The 19,999-nt window shown below is 37.1% G+C and overlaps 1 protein-coding gene across 2 annotated transcripts in view; it reads right to left on the bottom strand.

The window, feature by feature from the left end:
- The window catches only part of stxbp5l (syntaxin binding protein 5L), a 195,434-nt gene that overhangs the window by 47,244 nt on the left and 128,191 nt on the right, over nt 1-19,999 (bottom strand). For both annotated transcript variants that reach the window (XM_055150169.1, XM_020920397.2), the window contains exons 6-8: nt 11,287-11,350; nt 6,064-6,147; nt 109-232 (exon numbers count right to left, since the gene is read on the bottom strand). In XM_055150169.1, coding sequence (XP_055006144.1) covers nt 109-232; nt 6,064-6,147; nt 11,287-11,350 — 272 coding nt within the window. The remainder of the gene's footprint in view (nt 1-108; nt 233-6,063; nt 6,148-11,286; nt 11,351-19,999) is intronic.

Genomic DNA, 19,999 nt, shown 5'->3' with positions numbered 1-19,999 from the left:
AGTGGACCTGTCCTCTTCTATTACTAGTTCTGTTTTTCATATTTTTAGTTAATATATCCTCCTCCTCCTCTAAAGAAATATTATTGTTAGAGTGCTGGGGGGTCTCACCGTGAGGGAAGGTGACCTGGAGGGGCTTGGTGGTATTCCTCAGATTCCACAGGGTCAGGCTGCCGTCCGAATGGCTGCACATGAACTGCTTCCCCTCGTGATGCCAACTGACAGAGTGAATGGCCTGATACCACAGAGACACACAGAGGAAAGAAGACATGTCAGTTTACATTACACATGTCACATGTAAGATGTATGTATTGTGCTCTATGAGGTACTGAGGTGTAGGGATGTAATGCTATCCAGTTCTCATGGTAAGATATTTATTGCAATATTTTGTATATGTTCATGTTTATGTATATTTTGAATATTTTTCATAAGCTACTTATTGCTTTTAAAACACCTTGATAAGACTTTGGTGTCAAGGTACTGTCATAACTCCAAGAATCAAGATACAAAAGATATGTCTTAATTTTGTCTGCAGTCAAATGGATGGAAATGATATGATATTAGCTGTTGCTACCACAAAAAAATGCTGTGAAGTAAATGAGCTTGTGATTCAAAAAATTGTGATAGCCCATGATTTTATTTTGAGACAGAGAATACGATTTCACAATATTTTGGTTATTCTTATATCTGTACTGAGGTGTTTGGGGGAATGCAGACAGACAAAAATCACCATGTAATTTGAGACATACTGCAACAAGCTACTGCAGCTATTCTGCTTCTTGTTTCTATGGGCCTGATTGTTATATTTCACAAACAATTTGTCCAAGTCTGAGTCCATTCTGCATTCATTTCCACTTCCAACATGAGCAGATGTCTAAACCAGCACGCCAGCCCCTCCTATTGTCTGTTCAAATGCAGTTGGATCTGGGCACCAGGCACATACCCCATCAGGTTTTTAGAAAATATATAATTTAAAACTCAGACTGACAGTTTAGTGCTGTCCCATGTGATACAATAGAAGTCCACCCTGTGTTTCAGTCCTCTGTGTGATTTTTTTCTGTCTGTTTATCTTGTAAGCTGCCATGTTAACAATCACTTTTAATATTTGAAGAATAGAACCTTCAGGACCAATCATTAATCAATACATTAGAAACATATTTAAGAGCAGAACTGAATGAGGAGTTCAAGACATTCGTGAATGGTCTAGTTGGCAAAGCTAGCTGCACTGAGGATTTTGTACAGTTAGAAAAGAATAATAGAGATAGATAATAGAATAAATTAATTAAATTTTTTTTGTAAACACAATTAGTGCATAAAGCATGGCATTACTTCACAGTATATTTTTGTATTTCACTGCCCTTTTCCCCAAGTGACCTCTTCTTTGTTGCTATTTTGGTGTTTTTCCAGCACCTCTGTCATGCTGCGTTAACAAGGGCCCTGATTAGAGCCAGCCACAGGAGAGGCTTTGGGAGATGTGTCACGGTGCAGACAGAGCATCCGAGATTTTAGCTTCAGGTGCCCAAACCCCATGTGTATGCACAACATGAGCAGAAATATATTTACTCTTCTCCTTGAGTGAATATAACCCACTATTTGCCTAAATGTAAATCCAGCCACTAGGGGGCAAAAGTCAGTGTGTTATTTTGCCAGCACCAAGCCTGAATAAACTTGACTGGTTTTGGGTTAGATATAGATATTAGATATGAAAATCTATGTGAACTTATATCAACTTATTTAGAGATATATTTGATTTGATGTGGCTAAACAAAAGAAAATAATATAAAGCAACACCTGTTAACTTTCTGCACTGATCCCAAAGAAATGAAAAAATATACTTTGGAACATTTTCCATGGAGATAGTTTTGTTACCGTGAAAGCTATGCGAACAACATTTCCATAGAAACAAGAAGGTGTAAGCTTTCCTTATGTCTCTAAAAGGCTATGCAGGGGTGTCTTTAATGTAAGGTAATTTCATTTATGATTGAAAATTAGGGCTGGGCGATACGGAGCAAAAAATATATCTCGATATATTTTGCTTTATCTCGATATATAATATATGTCTCAATATCTTTGCAGGAAAAATAACCCCCCAAAAACTACTGCAAAAACAAATATGCAAAATTCCACAAGGTCTTCTTTTATTGAAGTGCAAATAGGTAGGCAGTTCATGCAGGAACAGAGTGATTCTGCAACATAAAAAAAAATAAGATAAAATCCTGTTTACAAAAATAATAATTTAAGTGTAAAATAAAGGAAGAAATAATTCATATTGCTTTCTTTTCATTCAAAAATAAAACAACAAGCTCATCTTCGTATTAACTCTGTTAATCTGTTAATCATACGATAACCATAACCATGAGCTCTTTTAACAGAGGAAGCTTAGGAAGTTCCTGATTTTAATAGATCCATGTTCCTCACCAGCGGTAAGGAGCTATGAGATAACCCACAAGCCACTGCAGATCAAACTAAACATTTCCAAATACTACTGTACAAATTATGCACTCCACCAGATTACTGATTAAAATCTTTTGCATAAATAAACTTTACATTATATTATGTATTATAATGTGTTTAATGCAGTTTTGAGCACATTTGTTTATGTTTTACAGAAATGAAACTTAAAATCACATGGCTCATTTGCATAAACTAAAAGAGCTGAAAAAAACTGCTCGCTATTTGTGACCTGATAGGGTCAGCTACTGTCAGACTAAAGGACACGATTCAGTGGAATATGTGTGTTCTCTCTGTGACAGATGATGTGTTGCTTATGGTGAGTCTGTAAATGTTGGAAAAGGTTTGTGGTGCTAGAAGATTTGGTTGGCACCAACTTAGGGCATTCATGGGCTGGTTGTGGGCGCCATTGTGTTGAATGAACAAAAGCAAAGTGGCGAAGTCAGAATTAAATATAAGCATTATACCAATATATATGATGTGTCAAAGTCCATTTCATGTTTTAAAAATATCTCAATATATTTTAAATATCGAGATATCACCGACCCCTACTACCTTTCCAGCAAAACTTTAATTAAAATGGCATATGCAATTGTATTTAACTTTAACAGTGAGACTGACAGATTCATTGAAGCAAACAGACATATGTATCAACTTTTATTTTCTTCTGCACATTTCCCATAAAAACATAACATAATTTTTCTAATTATACTTTTCTGTAAGACTAAATAAATGTGTGTGAAGTTTTATTAGCTGTGATTTGGAGTTAATCATTTTGGACCTTCTTGTCCCTTATGATTTTAAGGAGAAAGACATTTTATACAATTTCCCATAATTTCAAACTAACCTCATACAACCCAAAGCAGGTGTTGCATATCAAAACACCTCCTCTATATTTTTTACATAATTGTCTGACCTATAGTACTTGCATTACTTGGGAAAATATTTTGAACAGTTTCATGTAGAGATATCGTGGGCCGACTTTTTCAGTCACAAAATAAATATGAACTCATACAAATAGGCAAACAATCTTTTATTTTTTTTATTTTATTATTATTTTTATTATTTGCATTAACCATTGTATTAAATAATCCTAATTACAGTACCATCTGAAAATTATAAAGATGTGTTATGGATATGATGTTTTTCATCACTTTTTCATCACTTATTAGTGAATATGTGTATTTTTTTTGTAGCTCAAATTTTTCCATCATATTGAATGATTTAAAGCAAAACATAGTGAAATTTCTGAACTTCTGAAGTCTGAATGTCACTCCAAAACACAAGCTTTTTACTGACAGAGGATTGGCCGTAAACCTCTCAATAAAAAAATACTCAAGCTGTTCAGTGATGATTGTAAATGACTGTATATCAAAGTTTTTGTCAGAAAAACATTACAATGGAGAAACTATGACACAATACAAAATAGCTACCAAATTATACTCCAGCCATGTGGTCATAATATTTGATTATATTTGTGGGTTTCAGAATGATGAAAAGATGGTTGTCATAACAATTAACAATTCAATTCAATATATCTTTTGAATGATCAATTGTGCTCAAAATGGCACCATATAACTGGAAGCTGAAACCAATGAATAGGGGTAATCCATTTTAAAACTCTGCACTATATATGGTAGAATATTGTGTATCCTTGAGTGTGAGACAGCTTTGCTAAAGGTGCAGCCTGGAGGGTCCTATAATGAATGTTCGCAGGATGTGAGCGCTGAGTGAGACGGAGATGAGAGATGGCAGAGCGTACGGGAGATCAGTGCCACGGAGGGGAAATGTCCAACACCGACATTGGTTTGAGGGCAGAGGGTTTCAAACAAAAGCTGATTAAATAAGACGCTATGTGATCCTATGTGTCAGGGAGGACACAGGAGAGAGGAGATGAGATAGTGATGTTATGATAACCTGGGAGAAGTAAGTTATACCTGCCTGTCTGGGGGGTTTCAAGAACAAATGTGAGCTTCTTTAACCGGTTATTTTATGAATTATGAAATTTTAAAAAGTTAAAGAAAATAATAATTGACTGATGATATAAAATACACCTTTTGGGTGTCAGATGACGTGAGATCACCCCAGACTATGGTACAACTGGCTTTGTTCTTATAGCTTCCAGACAATCTTGACAAATTCCTAAATCATTTAATTAGGGATGCACCAACCCATCCTTTTTAGTTCCGATACCGATATCAATATTTTGGCTTTTGGTACTGGTAATCCCCAATATTAGCCAATACTAGTGTAGGGACTGGTAAAAGGCTGTTTATTTTCATCAAAACACACTCTACTTTCTACAAAATTCAAGCGATCCATTTTATAATCCATATTATTTATCTTATCCAACTTATTTAGCCAACTGTTGAACAGCTTTGTATGAATAAAAGTTAAGAATTAAGAAATGATCTAGACCAACATTTGCCATTAAATATCACATCCAATAAATGGCTCAACCAAGATAGTAAGAAAGATAGTACAAAAGGAAGAAATTTGTGAATATTATTGTGAAATTCACACAAGGGAGGTTCTCTTTTTGTTTGTTTGTTATATCACCCAGCCATATAAAACTGTATTATGAGATTTGAGTATTTTTAAATCTTTAGAAACCTCGAACAATTGCTCAAACCAAACTTCCCTAATGATCTACCACTCCTGTCTGTCCCTTTTGTGTTTCTCCCCCACAATGACACATCTACAGTTTCACCTGAGTGTTTGCTGCGCTCTGTCAAAAGTCTGGTCTATCTCCACCTTTCTGATCCTGTTCCTGTTCAGCCGCAGTAATTGGTTTCAAAAGTCAAGCCTAACGCAGCTCTTCATGTTGACGCCGCTGTAGTTCAAAGCCATTTAAAAATACGAATAAACAAACACTAAAAGCTAAATGCTAATCACAGCCTTTTGGTAGTCCAGCCAGAGTTATTTTGGCATTGTTTTTACTTCTGAAAGTGCTATTAGAGTGCAAAAGGTTGTAATAAATAGTACTACGTGTTGTCTGGGGCATCTGTGGTGTCGATACGATGCTTGATAATGGCTCAATTATGCTCTAAGCTCTGAGCAAACATGAGTAAGTGCTAGGGCAATTTTCTCTTCAATTTATCACATTTTATTTGTCTATCCTGGCTATTACCACTTACTCGTGTTATTTAGCAACACAATATGTACAACAGTTAGAGAGATACACCTATATATTTTTAAATAATAATGCTGTGTTCTTATTACTCAAAGTTCTCAAAGTTGTTTCATAATGTAGGGTGCTATTATAAATTTCATTCACTTCTCAATTACTCATAGTGTTAAGTGTAAATGAGATCGACCAATAAAAATGTAGCAACCAATCGCCTCAACAACAACTTGTAACCTGTAGCTTGGACTTGAAACAAGTCCAAGTTACAGGTCTGATCTGTGGAGAAGTTGTTGCTGATAGAACAAATGCATAAATAAATAAGTTGAATGTCATACTTTGAAACATTCCAAAAAAAGCAATAACATCTCCATGGAGACAAACAGGTGGCTGACCGTCCATCAGAAAAGTTGCTTAGTACTTAAGATAGTAGTGAAGAATCTCCCATTAAGGCTTACAGCGTTGCACCTCATTATGTTGTTAAAACTCACCTCGTCGTAATAGATCCTGAAATCTGCCTTCTTGGCTCGCAGGTCCCACTGTACAATTGTTCCGCTCTCGAACCCAATCAGCAACTGAAAAAGATAAGAAAAAGTCAAGATGTTATCAATGAAGTAAGTTTGAAATAATTAGCATTCTGGCCCTCTATTCTACTGTTTTTACTCAAACGAAAGAAGCCAATTATTCTGGCCCAAAAGTACCGCTTCTTCCTCTACCTGGAGCTACTTTTGTGTCCCACTTTGAAAGCTCCTCTTTGTGTTTGTGAATGTTCACAGTCAGACTTCACCAGCACGGCTCCTCTTGCCCATTGTAACAGCACATTTCACTTTAGGGAGCCAGCGGGAGAGAGAAGTAAGGACGCTTGGAGATGTAATTCACAGAGCCATTTTGTAGTGTTGTCAAAATCAGCAGTGGTTTTGGAAGAAAATAAGTTCACTCTTGAAGCAATTATCAAGTTTTTTGGAATAATAATAACTTAACATAGAGAATACAACATAGAGAGGATTGGGTAGTTTAAACACAGTTTAAATGCAAAAAATACAATAGCCAGTAACAACACAAAACAAAACAGGCAGGTGCAGAGACCCTTTATAGTCTTGTGGAACATATCAATATGAAACATGAATGGGGTTCAAAGTGTTATTTTCAAGTTAATCAAATACACTTGAATGGTGCATTATCTATGTCAATATCACATATAACACAATTTTGGAAATGGCTCGATACTCATTACCCAATTTCAAAATCACAATGTTCAATTTTTATACTAGTTTCTATGACAACCTTGTTCACCACAGCTTGATGATAAACTATTTCCACAGCCACAGTTGCCCTGGGGGAAATGACTGATGGAGATGTGGGAGATCATTCTGCACATGTAGCCAGTCATTATCACTATCAAACAACCACACAGGCACAAGGGGTGAGGTGTCTTGCTCGAGGACACATCCACAATACAAAATTATTAGAGCGGGATTTGACCTTTTACTTAGGATGGGGTGATAAATATTTTCAGGAGTTGTCCAGATGTACTGCATAATTTAATAGTTTTTACTTAGTTATTCAACTGATAACTTTGAGTGTAGAGTAATATCACACTGCATAAAATAACATATGCATAAGGACAGTCATTATTAGAAAAGGCAGGGCCAACAAAACCCACAAACAGACAAATAGAAACCCCTGATGGAAACACTGTTGACACTATCTGAAGTGAGATCTGACGAGAGGAGCGAAGTAGAGAGCAGCCTTTAAAGTCACAGGGAGAGAGAGAGGGAAAGAGTGATGGAGGGAGTGACACAGAAAGAGGGATAGAAAGGGAGAGACGCACAGAGAGAGAGAGAGGGAAAGACAGAGCCAAAGACAGTGTCAACTATAACTCTAATCTTAGACTTAGACTAGTAACAAATGTAATGCCTATTTTATTTCTAGATACTTTCAAAGCATAATTTATCATTCTAAAATCTACTAGCTGTCTTGTAATTTGAATTAATAATTTAATCTCATCATTTGGCACAGACATACTTTGATAGCACAAGGCTTAACACACTATTTATTTTACAAAATATGTCAGTACCGGAAGTGCCAGAGTTATTTTCCAGTAGGCTCACTTTTGATTTCAATCAACAATCATTTCAATTGCATAGCAACGCACACAGTTGTTTCCTTCAGGTTAGCAATCAATCAAATGTCAGATAGCGTGGCTTTAACTTTAGCAGGACACCTAGGACACCAGTTACAAGTTATATTTTGTAATATAAATAAACTGAATAAGCCACATTTGTTTTGCTAGTAATATTTACATTGTCTACATTAAAGGCGCAGTATAAAACTTTACTGGTAGAGGGTTCATCATCTGCATGTCTCCATGGAGATGAGAGATATTACTTTGCCTGGAATGCTTCACAGTATGGCATTATTACGCTATCTTCATGGAGAGAAGCAGATGGCATGCAAAATAAAACATTTCTTGAGAGGTGACCCCACTCACCCACGACAAGAAAAGTTACATATTGCACCTTTAATTAACACATCTGATATTTGAGCACTTAGGTAGCCCTCTGGCATTCATTTATAATAAAACAGTAATATAATAAATATGACATCAGTGAAACCACTCATGTCCTCAAAAGCTCTTTTCATCCACGTTCCTATTAATATCACTTATACTTTTCTATTCAAAGGAAGAAGTTCATGACACTAGCTCCAACAAAGACTTAATGCTGAGATCTCTTAGGGCCAAGAGAACAAAGGTTAATAAGCATCTATGATAAAGCCAGCTTTGACTACAGGTGAATCATTATTACAACGTCACTAATGTATACTCTGACTCACAGGAAGAACAGACAGTGGGAGACGCTTTCCATAGACAGAAATAACTTAAAGATATCCTGTTTGCTCTACACATTACGTCAATGCATTTACTAAATATTTTAACATTTTAAATAAGTTGTCATTTTAAGTGCGTCAATAGGGCAGGTGTTTTTTAGCATGCTTAGTCAGGATCACCTAGCCTGCCGACTCATTGCCTATTGTGCATGTTATGGAGGAAGCCCACCCAGACACCAGGAGAAACAAGCAAACTAAAAACTATTCTATATGTATGGTCTTGTTAATATACATGAGCAACAATATATACAGTAAATGAGATACTAATATGTCACAAGTTATTTATTCAACCCTCTACAGCTCAAGTCGTATCATAGTACAGAATAATAACAAAAACTTCCCCACTGGTACAAAGAAAAAGTAAATAATTGTTCCCTCTATGATGTATTGAACACTAAATCAATAAGAAAAAATACTTACTCATTTATATGCAAATTACATAAAAATCCTCAAATTTGCACATATGTTATAGAGTTTGTTGAATTAGATAACCAAGTTCCATTGGGAGTCTGTTTTTCATTGAACGCTAGTGCTCACCACAGCATTTTCCCTTAATAAATAAATAGTCATGTGAACACGTGGTCTTGCCCGTACAGCTTCAAAGGCAGTGACTGCAACAGCACAGCAGAACTCTGGTCCTCATGTGACTGTCACAACACAACAAAACCGATCCAATATTGGAGTTGCAGCTGGATCGGGTGCAGTCCAAATGAGGTGTTAGTAGCTTTTTGAGAGCGGTTTCTATTTTTATCTCCCATTTTTGATGAAAAATTTTAGAAATATTGTTCTGCAGTGACAGTGCAAGAGTCTACTACCCCTCTTTTAACTGCAGAGTAAAATTGATAGCCTGAGTGACAGAATAATAAAAGAACTGTTGTAAACAAGTGTCCTTTTCATGTCTTTACAAGTCGTCAGCCCTGGTTTCACACAAGAGTGGGGAAATCAATATGTAACATCTCTTTATACATTTAAGGCTTTTCCTCACAATTTGTGTGTCTCTGGACTGCAGAAAGTGTACTGCAGAATTCTATGGGGATCTTTGCCTGCAGCCTGATGACAGCTCTGTTCTTATGTGTGAATATGTGAAAAGAAAAAGGCAGGTGACAGTAACATTCTGTATGTGGTGGGTACAGTACAGTAGATTTGTTTTGCAGTGACTCAGCGAGTTTGACTGAATATAATGAGGTAATATAAAATGTGTGATAGACTGAGATAGGCTGCTGAGGAATATGTATGACACAGCCAGAATGTGAATTGACAAAATCACCCTATAAACTAATTACATAATTCTGTTCATTTATATTCACTGCACTACCTAATGCAAAAATTGTATGGCCAATTTGAACAAGATCTGCCACTATGAATTTACTTCAGTTTTAAATTATGTAATTGAGTTAGTTAAACTGGATTGGACAATTGAAGGTAGTTATGAAAAAACCCAGTAAAGTGAAATACAGGTCAAGTTGTTTTTTCATTTGCCATGGTTACACAAAACTTGGTTGATAAGTTTTGGCCTTCAGTAGTTCATTTCACAGTTGGTAGTTCTAGGTCATTTCAGTATCAAATAACTGATCTATATTTTCAACCACGACGTCTGTGTAATCCCTCAGTTGTCCACTTAGGTGCCAAAGGAAATTGAATTTATCACCTGGACAAAAGTTTTTAGGAGTGAATCTGTTTTGGCACTCATCCAAAAGGCTTCTTCTATTCTGACATGGTTCTGGTAAGTGTAGACAGATAAGGCAGGATCCTGAGTGGCAAAACGTATTCACTTTTCAAATTGTCTGTCCAGCTGACGGAATTCAATTTCCTTTTGCCATTTGCCACCTAACAAAATTGTACTTTTCAGAGTACTTTTCTAGCTGGATACCTTTACTCCTGGTTGAGTAATATTTTGATTAAAGTAAGAGTAAACTTACTTGAGTAAAAGTTTTGGTTGCCCTTCCTGCTGTGTCTTGTGACAAAAGCTTTATGTTGATAATAAGAAATTATACGAACATGTGTGTTTCTTGCACCACTCTTTCATATAAAATTTTGTCTAATTTTTGCGTGTTTTGTCCTTTCAGTGACATTAACTTTAAATTATAAATCAGATGTTATGTCCCAACAGTTACTTGATAGTACTTTTCCAGAATACTTCTCCTTGGACAATTTAGACCTTAGATTAGAGGGTAATATTATTTTGAACATTCCTCTTAGTTAAGTACAATTTTTGGCTACTCTACCTACCTCTGCAAGCAAAATGCACAGACAGACACCAAATACATAGGACTACCGAAGAAAAACTGGAAAGCCGATGTCTTGCCGGGTTATAATTCTTTGCCATTTGTGGTAAATTCAGTGGTTTGGTTATTTAAAACACAATCTAAACATGGCGCTTTATCTCAACACGCCTCTCCCATTATTGCACATGCCTGTAGTCTGTTCTATATAATCACATTTTATAAGCTTTGCCTATGGGCTGGTCATGAATTGCAATTTGTTCTTATATGAAACCTCCTGCAATATTAATATACACAATCCTCACAGCAGCCATATGCACTTCCAACCCATTTGATTTAACATACAGTAAAAGAACAATTTCTGTTATGCAGGGATATGGTCTCCACTAAATCCTTTGGGCAGAATACAAGAAGCATGTTTGGCCCAGCATTTTTCAATACTGCAAACAGCCCTAGTATGAGCTGTTGGCAGTAGGTTTCATAAAAAAGAAAATGGTAAAAGAAAAAAAACTAAAGGGTACCATGTGTTTCTCAAAGCGCGACATTATTAGACGCCCCAGGAATGAGCAGAGCAGAGCAGGGGAGACAGAGGAGTGGACTCACCTTCCCTTCATCTTTTGGACTGTCACTCAAATGCACCACGGGCCCTGGGTGAGTTTTAGTCGATCTGTGGCAGGAGACAAAAGAGTAAAAAAGAGGAGAAGGTCATACAGGTGACAGGTGAACATGTTGTAAAGATGGAGAATTACCACATCATCCCCTTTGAATTTAGGAGTCTATCTGACATTTATGTAGAAACTGAGTGAGTCATATATTCATTCGTTCCTCAATACTGTCTGTAGATTTTATCAGGTTTGCTACCCTTTTTATGAACAAAAAAACTTTAAACATCAATGTCTCAGAACTATCTTAACACATATAATTCTAAAGACAATATTGTGTAGAAGTGCAATAATCAATTTCTGTCTCTTATGCTGCTTCTGTCCTCTTATTCTTCAACCACTCCACACTGTCTAATGAAGCCAAATAATCTTTGAAAATGTGTCAAAATTCATGTATTGCAAAGGACATATACATTCATGTGCACTATGTAACTTTTCTGGGTCATCTGCTTGTCTCCATGGAGATATTAACCTTAAAAGTATCTGTCTTCAAAGAAAATAGTGCTAAAAGACCAAGTTACAAGTCAGATCTGTGGCAAGGCAAGATGGCTCACAGTAGGAATTCATATTTTTGTAGCAGTTGGAAACATATTTAAGTGAGCACATGCCGACTACACAAAGCAATAAGATCACCATGCAGGTAAGCAGGTGACAGAACCCCCACCAGAAAAGTTACATAGTGCACCTTTAACTGTAGTTGAATTACATCACAGAATATGAGAAATCCTTTATTATGAATCATCTCAATCTCAAAATATGATGTCATGAAGTTTTCAAGTTAACTGCTACCTTTTACCTTTAATTCAGTAGCAAATGGCACCTCCACGGATGAATTTATCTAAATTATTCTAGTGAAGATGTATGGAGTTTAAAAACACACTGGGGCACTTCCTGTATTACCACATGACATCACAAGGTGTTTTCTGTTTGAGAGAAGAACTCAGACTAAATGTACAGTATGTGTTAAACGTGTGAATGAAACAAAAACCAACTCTGGATTTTTGATGAAGAAACAACATTATAAAACAGTTTAATATAGGCTGTATAATATACTTTAATTATATTTTACTGTACTGTTTTGTTGAAAGTTGAAATTTTAAATGTATACTACCTAAACATATTTTTTTTTATATTTCTTATACAGCTTTAATGTTTCAGTGTGACAACTATAGCCTGTATATGTATTTTCCTCAGCCCCCTGTCTCACTGTCCTATAGCCTGTCTGCTCCACTCTCTGGGGTGAAGCGTGGCTGCCATGTTCTTCACATGTGCCTATTTCGTCACGCCTGCTGCAGTGGGCCGATAATAACAGGAAACTGCACATGAGCCGGTGTATTTCCACTCTGTTTTTAAGTCTGTAATAGGGTAACGGACCACCATGACACCACAATGCTCTACACCTGTCCAATCTGCAGAGTGCCACAATGGGCCAATGCCAAGTGCTACAATCTCGCCTTCACAGTCACCCATAACAAACACCAATGCCAGAAACACATTTCACCATTAATGCTTGTTTGCACTTTTGACCCCAGTCGTCTAATTGCATATCAACAAATAACAGTCCATGACATACAGTGCACCTTTATTCTTACAGATAAAGGAAGATATTAAGTTCTGGGTGAGGGAAAATATGTTGGCTTCCTGCTTTTGAATTTGAAAAATGTAGACCTTGAATTCTTAATTGTTAAGCTGAAAAGAAACTAACCTCACGACTCCAATAAAAGTTTCAACAAGGCCAGTCTTTTAAAAAATAATTCAATTATGAATACTGCTATAGAAATGTAGATAGAGTAAGCTATGAAACACCTTTGAGTAACCTTAATTGTTAAATTACAACTATTTTATGTCTTTTAAAGAAATGGCATTGTAAAAAAAAATCTTGATGCTGTCTGTCAAGTTACAGGTCAGATCTGAGGCAACCCCGCTCACAGTCAGAATGCCTGATTTTCTATGGATTTTTGAGCTATAAAACCATCTGTAATTTAATAAATGTAAGGTAGAGCTGTTTAATGTCATACTATGGAACATTCTAGGCAGAGCAATGGTATATCCATAGAAACAAATGGGTGACGGACTCCAAACCAAAAAGTTACATAGTGCACTTTAAGAATACTGAAAAAAAAAATCACATAAATTAGATAAAATTGGACCATGAACAGTTTTAGCTTGAGTTTATCAGAACTAGTATAAGACCACATGGTATAAAAAACAAATACTATTTGTTTTTATATGTAGTATTAAAAATGTAGTATGTAGTATTAAAAATGACATTTTTTTATCGTGACAACACTAATACTGTTATGGGGGGAAAATAGTCTCGCGTTTCTCCCTTTTATAAATATAAACATAAAATACATCATACAAATGCTCTAACACTGAACTCACATTGTGGCCTCACTGTTAAGGTTTTATGTGACACTTGATTCACGGCTGCTTTCTCACCCATCTAAACACAGAAATGTAGAAACACAAGCACAGACGGATGACATGCTTTGGGAGGACCAGGGAGCCATGGTAACCCCACACCATTAGGGAAAATAGAGAAATAAATGCATAACAGACAATAACATACAGATTAGAGGAGGCACAGGCAGGAGGCTTCTGAGTATACAGAGATAGAGCAGTGCACATTTTAGATAGTCTAGATTTTAAATTTTTTTCTTGTACTTAACGATTCACCGGAAATTTATTGCATTCTAGTGCAGGGCATTTTGAGAGAGCAAAACCTTAGTTTGCGTTAATTTAGTTATAATATAAATACAGATTATGAGATGTTAATTGCAAGCACCAATTTATCTAAGGCTTTGTTAGACTTTAATATGAGTTCTATTTTACCACAATCTACCATAAAAAAAACTGACTTAGCTGGAACTACAACAGGAAGGTTGATTTGTGCTGTTAAAGAAGTCTCTAATACACAAAATTGCAGCCACAAGCTAGCTAACATTAGTTTTTCAGCCGGTCACTTTCACCATTTTTGTTGATCATCAAACTCCTAAATCAGACCATGACGGCTCGTAAGGCTCCTGAAAATATACTGTTGAAATCCATTTTGTATTGATTCTTGAGTTTTCAGACAATCTTAAACATTTTTTGGCAGTGTTTGCTCATGTTTGCATTGTGGCTCCATGGTAAGTGTTGAACATTTCACCATAGAGATACATGTACAACCCCCCCATAGTGATGTCACTACAAAGTATCAATATTATAAGGACTAAAAGACCTTTACAACGAGTTCTATAAATATTTTTCAATAAATGGATTAACATTTAAAAATATGTATTTTTGTAAAGTACACAAAAATGTTTCATTCATTGTAAGATAATCCTGATACTTTTGTCAATAGAATAAAACCGTCTTTATGCTTTACGAGTAAATGAAGTGAATTAATTCAATTTTAATAAGGATGATGATTTTAAAGTGCTGAGAGAACTGGGTGTGAATGATGATACAGAATTGTTATGATGCTCCAGTTAATATAAAGACTTTCTCTTTGTATGTTTGATTTTATGAGCTGTAACATCAACCTGCCCGAGGACTACAGGTGGAAATTAGCACTGGCGCTACAACCTGGTACAATGCATCTCTCCTGTTAAGGTTAATTTATATTGTGCACTGTCCGTGTCTCATTAAATAAATAAACTAAAGTAAACATATTATTGTTTAATCACAATATATTGCAGTTGCAAATAAGTAATTGTGGGTTTTGCTATGCTATGCTATGCTAGGCTAGGCTATGCTATGCTAGGCTATGCTATACTATATAACTATAAAATTCAGCAAACTCTACTTGTATGTTTACAGAATATTCAGATAGAACTGTATAATTCTAATGGATGAAACGAAATAAGCAATATGTAAAATTCTAATGCAAATTAGTGAGCCAGGCAGCCATAGGTTTCTACTGTGTTCTGAAATGAATTTGATCTCGCCAGCCCTATGGACTCAAGCGCATTCAAACTCTAGACACATTTAATTAAGATTGGCATAAACACATTTCAGAGGGTCATGTGACTTCTCTCAGCACAGAGGAGGTTGGGCAGCTGTCTGTTCACACTGTTAATTTCCTCTCATTTTATATCTCATTTTGGGATGAATCTTTTGAAAATGAAATTGTGCATTAAATATGTGGCAGAGTCATTTGAATTTCAATGAGTGATCAGGCCCTAGTGTTTGGAAACAGGAGTCCCAGTTGAATGGATGATATTAGATTATTTTCAAGCAGCAAAGTGAGTTTGCGTTTTATTAAGGATCTGTGAATAACAAATATGTATTGCACCAAATATAAATACAACATTGTGGCTTTTTTGTTTGTACAATCTGATTATTATTCTCGTTTCAGAGGGGAAAGTTGCTGTGCAGTAATGATGAAGGAAATGTATTCTTTTAAACTTTTCATGAACCCCACTTCTGAAAGGGAGTGAATGCTGACAATACAAATAGTTTCAGCTATAGGGACAGTGAGTGCTTTACACAAGCCTGGCAGCAGGGAAACCTTGAGAGGAAACTAGCAGAGTAGACTATAGAGGTAGCACAGTTCCAAGTTCTTTGCATATTTGTACTTTAAATAGTATGATTGTAAATATTCATGAATCAACCATATATTCTGTACCCTTCAGTTTATTTTGAGTTTGAAGTGACAAACTAAATGAAGTAATAAACTAAATTAAATTATAAACTAAATGAGGTCAGTTCTTCTCTCAACTTCAACCAACAAATTAATTTATTTTGGGATATAAAAATTAACTGAACATCTGGAGTTTGTAGCAGCATGTGCAAATTGAAAAAAAAAAAAAAAAAAAATGTAAAGATTAACACGTTACACTTAACACTAATTTGTCCTCTGTGATTTTATTGCTAACCTTGGTCAGGACTACCGTAGCTGAAGGATTTTTATTTATGGTGCGTGTTTTAGGTTGACAGAGAAAACTTGAGCACCCAGCGCAAACCCACCCAGACACGGAAGAAACATGTGAACTCCACACAGGAAGACCAGGGCGACCAGTCAGCCACGAAACAGCCAATAACAGATGATGATGATGATGAATAGGTGAAACAAAGGCCAGACAATCAAGCACCACATCCAATTTCAGGGTTGGGATTAGGGATGGGCATTCGATGAAATTTTCTTAATCGATCGTCGGAAGAATTAACAATCGATTATCGATTAATCATTAACGTTTTTATATTAAAATGATGATCATCATTATTATTACTATCTGCACTACTAATCTGCATAAATAAATTCAACTTTACGACATATAAACCGTAATGACTATAGAGCCACATCAATCTGTTTGACATTATAATGTGTTTAATGCAGATTTGCGCAACTCTCACAGAAACTAAACTTAAAACCGCATTGCTAATTTGCATAAACATAAAAAAACTACAGCTCTTGTGCGCTGATGCGGTCAATTTCTGTCGGATTAAAAGACATGATTCAGTGGAATACAGGTTAGTGTGACCATATTTGCATTTGTCAAAACTAGAGCCCGGCCGATATATCGGTTGGCCGATATTATCGGCTGATATGGGCAACTTTGGGCATATCGGCTATCGGCCGATATGCTTGCTGATAGGGGCCGATATTTCACGTGGGCATGTTATACCTCGTTATAAAGCTTAGACTCTCTACATTCTGTTCATTTAATCCAATTTACAGACAGATAAATGTCCTAATATGCGGCTCCACATCAGTATTTATCTACGGAGTCATTTGTCTGTGTGTGTCCGTACTGTCCCTGAACACACCACAGAGTCGCGTCACTCACGTGTGTTTGTTTACACCTGCAGACACAGATCCAAACACTGAGATTATATTCTTTTTACGGACAATCGGTTTGAGTCTGGATTAAAAGGACATTTATTAGTGCAGATTTGTGATGTGAGGAGGAGCCTGTATGAGCGGTGAGTGTTGGAAACTCTGAAGCTAGTTTTTGTCATTTGTTATGGGTTAGCTGCTGTAGCTCCCGCACATAAACAGACTGTTTTCTATTGGTCTGTTCTAAAGTTACTATATTGGCCGTATATTTGCTACTGGACCTGCACTGATATGTAAATGATCTGTGAACAGACGTGTGAATTATGACATTTGCGCATATAATTAATTACCGCGGTGCGCACGTATTTACGGCTAAAGGCTAATAGCGCTACTTTCTTTACTAGTTATGGGTCCGTCGCGAACGAAATGACTCTTAGAACCGGCTCTTTAAAGGGAACGACGGGAGCCTGATCCTTATTGGGAGCCGTGTTTTCTCTTTCTCTCACTTTTTTCTCTTCACGCCGCATGATTCGTGGTTTGACAGCGGCAGCGGCTAAAAACGAAACTTTGAGAAATTTGCGTGTACGTAGGATTAAAAAAAAATTATAATTAAAAAAACTAGCATATTTGACTGTAGTTTAGCATAAAATAAATAAGTCCCGGTTTAGTCCTTTTTCAGTCCTGGTTTAGACCTGGTTCAGTCCTGATTCAGTCCTGCTTTAGACGTGCTTTAGACCTGCTTGCAACAAAACAATCTGAAGAGCCACTTGGGAGCCAAAAGAAGAGCAGCTTTTAGTGAGCCGAGCCAAAAGAGCCGGTTCTCTAAAAAGAACTGGAATACCCATCACTAGTGTCTAGAATGTGATGCAAAAATGCCATTAAGCCAACCTACTGTCTGTAAATATGATGTAAAGAGGCAGAATAACAATAAATGTTGCCTAAATAAACCCAATTTAAAATCCACCAGAGCCAAACCTAAGTTTTTTAAACAATTCAACATTTACAGTGAATTTTTACATCACTAAATATATCGGCGATTATATCGGCTATCGGCAGCTCCAACTCCAATTATATCGGTTTCATATCGGCCACAGCAAAATCCATATCGGTCGGGCTCTAGTCAAAACCAGGACACCGTACGGGGGGGGTGGGAGGTGGGGACTCGTCATCGACATTGCGCGACTCTCACCTGGCAAAGCTTTTTCCCACTGGACACCAAAACATAAGTTCCTGCTTTATACACTGTGCACATGGTAAACGGTCACATTTTTCTATAGCGCTTTTCCACCTTCAAGGCACTCAAAGCACTTTACAACAAGGAACCACTCACCCATTCACACACACATTCATACACCAGTGTACGCAGACACTGTGGGCAAGGTGGGTTAAGTGTCTTGCCCAAGGACACAACGACAGCATTCATCTGTGGGAGCTGGAATTACATCAGCCAACCTGTGGGTCAGTGGATCTGACCGCTCAACCTGTGATGTTTATGTCGAGAGCTGGATTCGAACCGCCAACCTTTAGATCAGTGGGCGAATGCTCTACCAACTGAGCTACTGCCGCCCATGGACTCACACTTGTCCTGAACGCAACGGAAAGCGTGGAATTTCTTGTACAAATCATCGTTAAATACGCATTTGTGCTTTGGCACGCTGCAGACTGACCGACTGTTTGCGTTTGCTCGCTCCTTCTGAGTGCAGAGAGCTACATGTATGGACCCCTGTTTGGTCACGCTACGCACAGCAACCTACATTCGGTTTGTCGATTAAAATTTACGTAATCGATGAAATTCTTAATGATCAATTATCGATTAATCATGCCCATCCCTAGTTGCGATCCAACTTAATCCATAAAAAATAACAGTGTAATTGAAAAAATTAAGGAATTATACCATTTTACACCAGTTTATACCATCCTCTTCAACAGACAAAACACAGGCCCTTACCAGAAAACACACCGTATTTTCCAGGCTAGACGAGCTCTTAAGCCTTTAACCCTATCAAAAAACAACCGCGCACCCCGCAAGCCAGAGTGCCCTATACACGAATCCACTCGGGTGTCCCAGCACGACGCAGCGCAAGCAAACACGCACGGAGCAGACAGCGACCGTGAATCGAAACACACCCACAGCCACACTCATCACTCCACGCGGACGAGAAATCGAACGGAGGAACGACCCAAAAAAGCGAGTCAAATGTACTACTCTGAGCCACAACTGAACAACTGAGTCACTGGAACACGCAAACAGTCCAGCGGTCCCAGACAGCACCCTCCCAATGCCCCACAATTGAACAAAGCCGAGAGTCACAGTGAACGCGCCAAACAAAGTCCGACTGACCCATCTAACTGTTGTGTTTTGTTTAAAGTCCGGTGCGGTTTATTTGTGAAAAAAGTTCGAAAATAGACCGTGCGTCTTATAATCCAGAGTGCCTAATAGCCCGGAAATATGGTACATAGTGCATTTACGTATTGTGTTATGCATAATTTAATAAAATAAACATCTAATAATTTGTATGTAAGAAACAACTGTGTATTCAAAAATCACAAAAATAGAAATAGCTCCATTGCCCATTCCTCATGCACCACACATGATGATTTTCACAGGGCATAGTTGTGATAATACTGTAAAGAATCCTTGCCCCTGGTCTTTTAAAGCATAAAACGGACTGCTAATGGAAGGCACAGTCTCCAGCTGTGCCCCAGTCCACAGGAACAGGATGTGCACCCGCACGCCGCTAACCCTAGGGTTCCCCCAGGAAATTGGTTCGACGAGGTGCAAAGACAGAGAAGGCAGGAGACAAAAGGCCAGATTGATCCTGGAGCTGTGTGCGACTCTGCAAAGTCGATAAAAATGTCTGAAAGAAAACTCAAACATCAATTTTTTTAA

This window comes from Boleophthalmus pectinirostris, unplaced genomic scaffold (genome assembly GCF_026225935.1).
Source record: "Boleophthalmus pectinirostris isolate CB_2022bp ecotype Guang Dong unplaced genomic scaffold, ASM2622593v1 HiC_scaffold_1, whole genome shotgun sequence".
Taxonomy (NCBI): Eukaryota; Metazoa; Chordata; class Actinopteri; order Gobiiformes; family Gobiidae; genus Boleophthalmus; species Boleophthalmus pectinirostris.
The sequence above is the reverse complement of the archived record's forward strand: the minus strand, read 5'-3'. Positions and strand labels throughout refer to the sequence as shown.